Source organism: Centruroides sculpturatus, unplaced genomic scaffold (genome assembly GCF_000671375.1).
Source record: "Centruroides sculpturatus isolate CEXI.00-Female unplaced genomic scaffold, Cexi_2.0 scaffold1852, whole genome shotgun sequence".
Classification (NCBI taxonomy): domain Eukaryota; kingdom Metazoa; phylum Arthropoda; class Arachnida; order Scorpiones; family Buthidae; genus Centruroides; species Centruroides sculpturatus.
Window position 1 is genome coordinate 7851 of NW_019386050.1, and position 12409 is coordinate 20259.

General features: G+C 27.6%; 1 protein-coding gene across 1 annotated transcript in view; it reads left to right on the forward strand.

Moving 5' to 3' along the window:
* The first annotated feature begins 565 nt into the window (after nucleotides 1-565).
* LOC111613326 (kinetochore-associated protein 1-like) overlaps nucleotides 566-12409 on the forward strand; it is a 59605-nt gene continuing 47761 nt past the window's right edge. Inside the window, exons 1-8 of the mRNA XM_023354676.1 lie at nucleotides 566-713; nucleotides 844-987; nucleotides 1066-1122; nucleotides 4381-4506; nucleotides 4614-4736; nucleotides 8778-8918; nucleotides 9003-9205; nucleotides 11112-11214. Coding sequence (XP_023210444.1) covers nucleotides 642-713; nucleotides 844-987; nucleotides 1066-1122; nucleotides 4381-4506; nucleotides 4614-4736; nucleotides 8778-8918; nucleotides 9003-9205; nucleotides 11112-11214 — 969 coding nt within the window. The 5' untranslated portion in view covers nucleotides 566-641. The remainder of the gene's footprint in view (nucleotides 714-843; nucleotides 988-1065; nucleotides 1123-4380; nucleotides 4507-4613; nucleotides 4737-8777; nucleotides 8919-9002; nucleotides 9206-11111; nucleotides 11215-12409) is intronic.

Consider the following 12409-nt stretch of genomic DNA (forward strand, 5'->3'; position numbering starts at 1 on the left):
ATGGAGGCACTTTGATCTAAACAAACGAGTTAACATATACATATCACAGTTTGAACGGAATTTACACTTCAAATTTTGAACTAATTGAATTTCTTAACATGTGAATCTCTATATCCCCAGCTGGGACAAAGATAGTTACAAACTAACAGGATTTTGAATTATCTAAGTTTGAATTAACAAGGATTTCCTGTAGTAGTTTTCAGCCAAATGACAATTTTGATTTTATTTGACTTTTGATATTTCTTTTATAAATATAATATTATTTTAATTTTATTATGTTTATTTTGGTTTAGTATGTTTGGTTTTATTAGTGCAAAATTTGTAAAATCATCCTTTAAATTGAATAGATAAAAATAATTCATATATATTGCTTAGATCTGTTGTTTAATCCTCTTGTTTCTATAATGATATATTTTATTATTTTAATTAATTAAATAAGTATAATAATTATCATTTCAGGATTTAATAATGTTTTTAATTTGAATTTTAAAGATAAAGCAAAAGATTTAACAAACTTGTAAAAGTACAAACATTCCTAAATAAATTAAATATTACATATTTATAAATTAATGATATAATTTAAGAAAAAATTGCATTTTTATTTTAGGACATTTTGGTTTAAATTTGTCAGAGTAAGTTTGATGACAGAATTCCTCTCTCTGATTAATACAAACAGAATTGATAAAGCATTCTTTTTATGGGAAAGGCATCAGGTTAGAATCAAAATCTTAATTTTAAGCTTTATTTCAAATTTTGAGATATTAGAATTATTTACTGACTGAAAATATACTTAAAATAATAATTAAATATTTTTTATATCAATATTTTTTTTTGTATAATTAGGATGAAATCGGTTGTTTCTTGAATGACAATAATATTAAGAAAATTTTGCAATGCATACCCTCATCTTTGCCTTCTATTCATCTGATGAAATGGTTTGAAGAGTCATTTATCCCTAATGTTTATCATAACTCAAACGAAAATCTGGTTTGATTTCATTTTAGTATTGTTATTTAGAATAAAAGATATTAATGTACAATTAATGAAATTTATTTTCTGTTGCAGGAAATAATAGCCAAGTGGTTAATAGAAAGAGTGCATATGATGGAAATCACAGAAAATGTAACTTATATATTATATTTAATTATTTAATTTTATATAATTTTTTCTACCTTGACAAGTTAATTTTGAATATACTAAGTTTAACCCTCTTTTAAAATATTTAAATTTTTTTAAAAAGAATTAGAATCAGTGTTCAAAATACAATATAGAAAAATAATTAAGATGGTTTAGTTTTTAAAAATTAAACATTTTGTTAATTTTTTTCTCCATTTTATTATAATTTGTTTTTACAAATCAAGTGATTTTGTGTGGTAATTACTGTATTTTATGGTAGTCTTTTTGAAATTCCTTCTGTTAAACTGACAAAATAAAAAGTTAAAGTACTAATTAATTTAAGGAATCATTAATATTAAAAATACTAGTTTGTATGTTAGATATACATATATATACATATGCATATACAAATGGAGATAAGATAAACAAGGGATTAATAAGAATTTATTGAATTTATTATTTAATAAAAAAATTTGACTGGCAGTTGATTATTTTTATCAAAGCATGAAATAATAGTTCATATAGATAAAGATATGGTAAATTTGTCGGTACTCTTGACGCAAACAAATTTGGTCCACTAGAGGGGGGACCTTCCCAAAGAGAACAAAATGTTTTATTGCCCTTTGTCTTCTCTTGTTCTTTCTTCTGACTGTGATCTGTCACCATATACGGATGTTTGTCCTTCTATTATGTACATACTTATTTGTGTATCACTTTTTGATTAAACGAAGATACTTTAACCACTGCAATGTGTATCATCTGTTTGTCTCTTTAGTGATTCCTGATTAACAACATTAAAGTGAATAAACATTAATATATTTTATAATATAATATAAAATTTTTGTATTTTACAGATTAGTTGTTGTATTAAAATATAAAAAAGTACTTGTTACAAAAGTTGGAGTCAGTTAGTTGTCAATAATTTATTTATTGAATTGTTGTGTAAAATTACACTGTAATTTATAATATAAATTGAGGAATTCTGAAAGATAAACAATTTTAAAAAATATCTGAAATATTTATGTAAGCAGCAAATCTAGCAAAGAACATATATAATTAACAAAATTTATTAAGGATAGATATTCACAAAATAAAAACTAAATACTTACAGAATTTTATAATAGTTATCAATTTTCAAAAAAATACATTTTAAGTAATTTAATAAATACAAGATGTGATGTAAAAGTAATAGGAGTAGGCCAATGAAAATTCAGTGGTGTTTTATGTTTTGGTGACCCTCAAAACAATTCATTTCCCTTGAAAGCAAAGTACCTGTACCAGCATTGTTTGTATACTTAAAAGAAAGATTGAAAGTCTTCTTTTGAGAACTCCTTAATGACATTGGTTACAGCTGATTGAATGTTTTCTGATTTCTCAAAATGATGACCTTTCATCTTGAGTTTCACTGGAAAATAGTCTCAGAATGAGAGTTCTAATGAATAAAGAAATTGTGGAAGAATAAGAATGTCCTTAGAAATGAAGTACAGTAGAACCTCGATTATCCGGACTAATTGGGGATGAAAGTAGTCCGGATAAGGAAAAATCCGGATAATCAAAACAAATACTATAATTTGTCTTTTAATGATAATACAACACATTTTCTTTTCGATGACATATCAGTAATACTAAAATGATCATGATCAAATTTTCAAGAAACAAACGTTCGTATTGAATTTGGACTACTACTGACCAACACTAACAGACTACCTATTGTTTAAAAGGCCCTCTGGTGGCGCAAGAAGACGGATTTTATAAAATAAAAAGCAGTTGAAACTGCATTTTTATGAATAAAAATTTGACAAACTATTTATTGTTTTATGACGAGTAAAATTTTTTCGTCGCGTTCGCGGCTTTTAAGTAATGCATAAACCTTCGAGGCGCGAGGCCCTTCGGACCGCGAGGCATAGGCGGTGGCCCACGTCGTCCATGCCTTACGCCGCCCTTGGTCATAGAAATGATGTAATTTGAATATAAATTATTTATAAATACGTATGTCAAGTTATATTTTTATTACTACGTAAAATATATTTAAGAGTTTACGACCACTGTGCTGGATGAGACGTTGTTGAAACAAAAAAGTTATGCTTTCCATCACGTACATAAACTGTCGTAATTCGCCAATTGCAAATCAGCAAATTCGTAAAATTTTTGTTTATTTTGAACAATCCGGATAATGGAGGTTCTACTGTATTTGTGAATTATCAATAACATTGATGAATACAAAGAGCATTATTTTGAAGAATCTAATTATTTACAACTACTCACATGATTGTTTTCATAATATAATTGATTAAGTGTACTCAGGTAGTACAAACTCCATATGGACTATATCATGCAGATAAAAAAAATTATTACAATTGTTGTTATTTTTGTTTTCAATTTGATCATGTGTGCCATCTATGTTTCAGAGTTGAGAATGTATTACTCTTCACTTTGTCTGTTTGCTTCTGGATCATACTCAAAGAACTAGTTCTCATCAGTTATTCTGTCAGAAAATTTGGTTCAGATTTTTTGTTTGTAGTGTTCAAACACAATGCATTGCTGGTTTAATGACAATAAAATCTGAGATATATTAAGTGTACAGAATTAAAATTCATACAGAATAATGAAGAAAGATTATGCTATTGACTGACAAGTTAGCAGTTTTGTAGTATTGTCAGTTCATGCATTGTAGAATTAATCTTATTACTTTTATATCATGTCGTGTACATTCAAAAACAATATTATATCCAAGTTTACTATATGTTGTTACATTTTATTTAAATATTTTAATCACATTATATGTAATGTTGGAATTACTACAACAGTAACTTAAATTTACTTAAATAACATTAAGTTATCTGTTAAATATTTTAGTCATAATTACTAATAAGTTCTGAAATTTTTTATTTATAGATTCAAAATAAATAAACAATGTAAAATTAGGATAAATTTATTTAAAATATTTTGAATATTTGGAAAGTTCAGAAATTCATATAAGTAAAAATTGATTTTGACAAAAGAAAAAAACTTGATTTATTATTCAAAGCAATATTTTATTTCAAACTTTTAAGGTTTGTTTTGCAGTTTGACACTCACTTAATTAAAATAATAATTCAAAGAAGTATTTGTTATTATTTTAGTTTAGTTCAATGCTTTTATCAGTTTTTGATTTTTTAAAAATAAAAATATGAAACAAAACAATTAGTTTATTTTGTAAAATTCTGGTAAAAATTTTTACATATTATCCAAATGTAAAAATCTTATTTTATTCATTTTTTGCAGTCAACGTGGCCACTTAATGGAATAACTTTGTTAAAAACATTACCTACAACTTGTGATAATTTATCAAAGATATATAATAAAGGTGGTTTTGGAATTTCAACCAAATTACATTTTCATATTTTACAAGTAAGTATATATTTTACAACTAGAATACACATTACAGATATAGTTTTTGTTTTGATAATTTTTATTATAGATTTAACATATATATAATATACACACTTTTTTTATAGCAAAAAATAGTTGACCCCACTTCAAGTATTCATCATTTAATAAATTTGATTGATGATTTACAGAAGATATATAATTTAAAAATGCAGTATAGATGTTATATATCTCTAAGTGAATTTTTATCAGTAAGTAGTTTATTTTTCTACTTAAATTACAATAATCTGTGCTGTTTAATTTGAAAGTTAAGAAAATGTAAAAGTAAATATTATACAGGGTAGTTATAAATTATTGAGAACATTTTGGGAATGAATAAAAAAAGAACACAGTAAAGTATTCACATGCATACTGTTTTATTTAATGGGCCATTAAATAAAATATTTTACACTTTACATAAATTCCATCTGAGTTCCTTGTGTAGCATACAAAATATCCAGGCAGCATTTAATTTTGCACCATGTGTTCGAACATTTCAGCAGTTATTTCTCCAATGACTTCACTAATTCATCTTTTCATTTTTTCAATGTTGTAAACTTTTGTTGTGTACGTCCAGTCTTTGACAAACCCCCAAATAAAGAAATTTAGTGGTGTAGTGTTGGCGAATTGAGGTGGCCCATGAAATTGGTCCTCTGCAGCCAATCCAACATAGAGGAAATTTTTCTTGTAGGTAGTCCCGAACAATTATACTCCAGTGTAAAGTGTCTCACCTTGCTGGAAGCAAATGTTCAGTTGTCAGTATTCAATTTATGGTATCATGTGCATATAATAACAAAATTTCAAAAATGCTTATCAGATTGTGTTTCAGCACTTTTTCTGCCATCTTAAAATTTTAGTTTTTGTTTGTTTGTTTACGGCAACGCAACATGTGGGTGATCTGCCTAGGGGAGGAGGCCTTCTGGGAGGAAAACTGGCCCCTATTCAAGCATCGTTGACATGGAGAAAACCCAGCAAATTCCACTCTGCCAGCCTGTCCAAGCGCAACGCGAACCCACAACCAAACTCCCAGTGTTTAGGGTCTAGTCCACTCAAGTGCGGGGACAAAGACCACTCGGCCACTGGTGGGCCTTTTTTGTTTTTGTTGAATTGTAGTGTGAAAACCAAGGAGTAGAGTGGTGAGCTCCCAAACCCCACTTTAACAGTGATGGGATAATGAATCCTGTTCAGTGTCAGTGGATGGTGTGAAATTTGATGAGTGGGAGTGTTAGCAATTAAAAATATAAATTTAAAAAATTGGAACTGGTGGATCTTACGATGTCTTCAGGTTTTTCTTATTGTTTCATTCGGGAATTCTGGCCTTTTTATCCATTGGAAGAAACACTGTTAAATGTAGATTTTCTGGTATTTCCTCTGGTGATAAATTATTGCAAAAAGTTTTTTGATTAAGTTTCCAGGGAGAATACCAGAAAATCGACATTTAATAGCACTTTCTTCCAGTGGATATAAAGGTTGGAATTCCCAAATGGAACAGGATGGAAAACCTGAATAAGTCGTAAGGTCCACCAGTTCCAATTTTTTAAATTTATATTTTTATTGGATAATTATTTTGGTGTTTTTAAGGAATGTTTTAAACTGGACAGCCGAGTAGCCTATAAAGGAAGGTCTAGTTGTCTAAAGTTTTATTCTATAACACGTAATAAAATGGTGGTTTTCAAAAGAATTTTTGGAACGACTGTGTCTTTATTTACAAACAAAAAAAAAAATTTAATATAGCTAAAACGTACAAAGAGAAATCAATGGAACAATACATTTGATTGATATGTAACAATACTACATTGTTACAATAATCCAACACTAACGGAAGTCCCGTTTTGAAGTAACCAGATCAAAGTAATTCTCATACCTAATTAGTTCCATTAACGCAAGTCTAACTTACAATCTAAATTTAACTGAGAGAGAGAGATAGTTTACATAAACCTTCAAGTAAATACCTCTATGTTTTCTTGATAGCACGATGAAGTCCCGAACAGTTTCAAGGCTGGGGAGTAGAGGTCCGAAGCGGTGTTGTTGGGCAGGAGGTTTCTTTAGATGATTGCCCTGAGGATCGGGTGTGATCCCTATTTATACATGCCCTGCATGAGAACAGTCAGGTGAAATTTTGATTTAATGCCTTCTAAGTTCGATTTGGGTTTGGGATTTGCTGATACGGGCTGTCAGGAATCAGATGTTTCCACGAATTATTGACACCTTCTGTCTGGTATTGTTACTCATCTTACCTCATAATTTCGTTTGACAGTTTGTTATCATGATTAATTGCTTGGTTTGACAAGGTTGTAACCTAAGTCCTATCATCATAATAATCATTGATTTGGAGGGATATTTGAGCAGGTTTTATCTGTTAAAGAATCATGAGATAAAAGATGTGTGAGTTTTTCCACTATGTCATCATTTTCTTGTTTGGTCTTTTGATCACCTCTTTCTCAGATAGAATACTAGAATCTTTTATTACTTAAATATTTAATTATGACTTTAAACCTTTAATTAACGTCGATCAAACAAAGGTGGAAGGTGACGGGGTCGAAATCTTACAGTAGTAATATGAAATTCTCTCTCTGATTAAAACTGAAATATTTCATATTGTGAAGTATGTTTTGTAGTAGTAAAAATATTTTAATTTTCTGAAGATTTCTTAGTGAAATTGATTTACAAATATGCATAATGAAAAATTAAATTTTATCATAGCTAACAAAAATAATCATTTTAAAAAAATAATTATAAAGATTATTTATTTGCACACACAAAACTTTCTTCTAATTAAAATTTATATTAAAGATAGTGCACATTATAATATTTTTTCATGTTTTATTCATAAATTTAAATACAGTAGAGCATTGATTATCCGAATCAATTGGGGACTGGGGTTGTTCGGAAAATTGATTTTTCAGATAACTGATTATGTACAAAAAAATATACAGTAGAGCGTCATTTATCCGAAAGCCAGTCAACTGAAACGTCAGTTAACCGAAAGTGTTCCAGTTGGCAAATTTTAATTTCCGCTAGTGCTGTGGTGCTGCAACCTTTGGCTATGTCTTGGGCTACTCCAATATTTTTTTTGTTGGTGTATGTGTTTTAGCTGGCAGCACTGGCACTTTTGTGTAGTGTTTTTCTGATGACTGTGTGTCGTGCTGAATCAAACGTTTTTGATACTAGATTAACTTCTAAAGTATTTGATTTTTTTTTTGTTTATATATTTTTCAATATGTTTATTTTGTTTGTAATAAAGAATTAAATTAATGTAACAAAATAAAGAAAGAATTTCTTTATTTTGTTACATTAATTTAATTCTTTTTTTGAACAAACAAAATAAAGAAAGAATTTTTAACAATACAATAGCCATTATTATTATTATAAAAATTTTCATTAGGCTTAACATCGATGTAAATTCAACACAAAGCAACATGCAACAGAGAAAAATTTTAACATGGGATAGGTTAATATATTTTTTCGTACATAATCGGTTATCCAAAAATTAAGTTATCCGAACAACCCAGTTCCCAATTGATTCGGATAAACGACACTCTACTGTATTAACCTATCCCAGGTTGAAATTTGTTCAGATCTTGGCACGTCCTTAAGTACCTTCTCATGGTTGCGCCAGTGCTGCCAGCTAAAACATGCACACCAACAAAAATAATATTGGAGTAGCTCAAGACATAGCCAAAGATTGCAACACCTCAGCATTAGTGGAAATTTAAATTTGCCAACTGGAAAGCTTTTGGTTAACTGACGTTTCAGTTGATTGATATTTGGATAATCAATGCTCTACTGTATTTTATTGAAGAACTATCTGAACTTTTTTTGAAAGGAAACATAATATATAAATTGTTTTTACAGTATCATCCATTTTGAATATCAAGAAATCTCTTTTACTTTTTTAATAATTAAAAGCATTTTAAAAATTTCAAAGTTTAGTTTAGTTCTTTTTCTTCTTGAAATAAATGTTTATTTTGTAGAATAAAATTAAATAAATATTTTAAAATATGTTAGTTCAGAAATAAAAAAGCAAAAATTCAATTATTGGAGAGAAATAATTAAAGTTTAGCAAAAATTTAAAGGATTATTTTATGATTTGGAATAAAATGTAATTACACTAAATTTTTAAATTCATTGAAATATAAATGCACAATAATACAATATTTTAAATATGAGATGATTATTAAAAATTATAATACAATGCTAACTATAAATATATAGAAATATATAAATGAATGTAATTTAAATAATTTTTTCAGGAAGACAAAGAGAATGTAGTCTTCCTTATTTTGGATAGACTCCTGGGAGAAGAAACAATAAAGAAAGCAATAAATGATTTTCTTTATCCTTACATGAAAGAAAATTGTTTAGAAGAAGCAATATTTGTAAAATATATTCAGGTGCTCACTATTTTATTTATTAAAATTGTATTTAATTTTATATTTTGGATAAGAAATTTGATCTAATAAAAATTATTTTTTCAGGATGTTCTTCAGTTTTCTCAATTTAGTTGGTGGTATTGGGAAGAAGCACCATGGGAAGAAAAAATAATATCAATAATAACTTGTATTCAAAATGAAGATTGTAAACTGGATGCAATAATTCGGACTCTTTCTCAAGCTCCACTACCATGGAGCCTAGGAATTCAAAAAATATATGAAGAGGGACTTTCTACATCCTGTTATAGGTAATTCATATAAATTTATTGCATGTGAATGTATGCACGTATACATATTGTTGTCAGTGGTATAAAACATAAAATAATATGAACATCTATTCACTTACACTAATGGCCAAAAAAATATGACAATAGTGTCTTTGGCCAAACACATTAAACATTTGTCTTTCACCAGACATTGTTCTTTTCGGGAGAGTATTGTTGAAAATGAACAGACATCGATGTGAATGATAGTCAGTCATTGGTCATTGTTGAATATCAATATGGCAATTTTTTTAAAGATTATTACAGATCTGTGAATAAGGATGTTTAGTTAGTTACATAACATAAGCATATACAATATATTGATTTTTTGAGGACTTCCTGGATACCTGGATTATTTTAAAAAATGAATGAATTTAAGTTTAAGTAGGATATAAACTCTATTGTAGGGCATATATTACTTTTTTACCTCTCAGATAAAATGCTGTAATGGTATAGGCCTACAGGATAAAGTCTAATATATATTAACTTAATCATATTTATTCAAACAACTGGGACTTGAATTACACTTTGAATTGCAGTATCATCTGTCTGCTGCTCAATAAGAAAATTTTTTTTTGTCTCACAGTTGTTCAATTTTTTTTACATATTTATCAGAGCTCAAATTAAACTGATTTTTTTTCCTCTTCTCTCAATAATTTGTAAAATTCAATACAAAACTTTTCTTCTGTTTTTTCACTACTATAATCTAAACTTTAAAGAACAGAACAGGAACTAAAATAACAAAAACACAAAATAAAGTTAGGTTACATGGAGTGTGGTGGCTGCTGTGACAGTTCACAACATTACCCAAGCAGCACTGGGACATTATTTTAACATGTTGCTAATATTGTTCATTAGAGCAGTGATTGATGTCCCTGTTCTGTCTGTTCATATCATTGCCCAATACAATGTGCAGATGTCACAAATGATTGGCTATTTTCATGATTTCATATACTCATGTCATTGACCATGACATGTATGTATTGAAATTATTACAAAAAATTGCTTTTAGCCCTTGGTAAAATTAAATAAAATATCTACTGTATTCACTGGTGTTTATAAGCCCTTACTATTATCTGCCTCATGTTTGTAGATATTTTATTTAATTTAACATGTATGTATGTTAGGTTTAAAGATCAAAAACACTGAGAGTAAGAGGGAAAATGAGTAGAGTAGATTGTGGCTTTACAGAAACAGCTTTGACAAGAAAATTTGTGTCCTTGCTCTTAAAAAGAGCTGAAACACATTCTGGCTTTTTAATGAATGCCACAATGCAAAATTTGTGGTGAAACTGTTAAAAGAGATGATTACGTGTTCTAGCATTTTAACATATCAAAATGTATCATTGAAGAAACATGAGACATTTTCATTACACAAGCATACAACAATCTGCCATCTTAACCTCATTGAGGAAGAAAACTGGAGCCAATTATAAATTGGTTCCACTTTTCTTCCTCGATGAAGTTAAGATGGCCAAAAAATAATTGAACTTAGCCATTGTTCTTAATTATTATACATATTTAGTCATATATTCTGAGCTCTTTATTTGCTGCTTTAAAATAAACAGAAAATACCTATGATATGCTGATAATGCTGAAATGTGTTATGGTCATTTTTTTAATACTCTTAACACAAATTCACATTATTGCATTTTTTAAATGTCAGATTTTGTGGCTCTTTGCAAGCATCCAGGATGCAAAATTCCTTGTGGTGGCTGTTTCTGTAAAGCCATAATATGTTTGGTCATTTTTTTTACTCATTGAGTGCTTTCTATCTTTGAGCCTAATGCATATCATATGTATCTGATACATGTGTCATGTTTTTGTAGATACAGTATTTGTGTGTGTGTGTATTTCATTTCACATTCTTTACTATTTTAATATTCTTTCAGAAATAAAGAATTGAAAATACAAAAGCAATTAGTACAGTTGAAAACAGTTTTAATTAAATATGAATTAAGAAATTATAATTTCAATGAACCACATGGTGCTCAAGTAAGATTATTATTATTTAATTAAAAATATATAATTTATTTAATAAATCTATCAAATATATCTAGAAAGCAAATATTATAAGCAGATATAGACAAAATATTTTTCAAATACATTTTTGTAATTTAAAATTAAGACTTACTTTTGTTACTGAACTATTTTAATGTTACATTTGTTTCTAAATTTTAATAAATGACTGTCTAAGAAAAATTTAAGTAAAGTTACAAATGGACACACTATCATTCTTTTTCATAATTATTTATATTTGAAAATAATAAAAGTGAAGCATGCATGCTGTACTCTTAATTTAAAATATGATGGTCTTAAAATGTTAAATTATAAATATGCTTCAAATATGTATTTGATTGTTAAATATTTTAAAAGCAATTATTTTTTTTATTGACATACTTTATACAGATATCCTGACTTTTGGACTTCATGTATTTCTAATAATGAGTATGAAAGTACAATACAGTTTCAATATAAAATAGAACTTTGTTATAAAGATAGTTACACTCTGATTGCTAAAATGAAAATGACAAAATTTTCTCTTAGATAGACTGTTTTTACTTTTTTACACAGTGAATATTTTATAATACATAAAATACTGTATTATTATTTAAAATGCTAAAATTGTATATTAAACACAAAACACTTAATAAAAATCAATTTTCTCAAATGATTTTAATGTTACTAAAACTATAGAATGTTACGAATGTAGCATTACCAAAACTATAGAAGTGCCACTGCAAAACAGCTTGCAATTTTTGTTTGTCAACAAAAAATGTACAAAAGTCTGAATTTGACATGTGAAAAGTGATTTAGAGATATAAACATTTATAAAAGAATGAATTGTCTGAAAGTTGAAGACTGCCTGTATGTATTTGCATTTAAATTTTTATTTTCAAAGAATTTTTTAAATCTTTTTCTTATTATAATAGTCTATTATAGCCATTTCAGTTCTTTACTGTAATGGCCTTGTGGCAATTTTGACTAGTGAGTTCTTGTTATGATCTTGTTTGGTTTTCATTTCCATGGATATGGTAGTTAATTTTGTTGTTAAGATGGCATTTTCAGATATGTTGTTGTTAATTTTTTTTATCATATCTGAAGTATTTAGTTGCTAAATATTGCTTTTAATATATATATATATATATTTATTTATTTATTTATTTAAATTTATTATAAATATAAATGC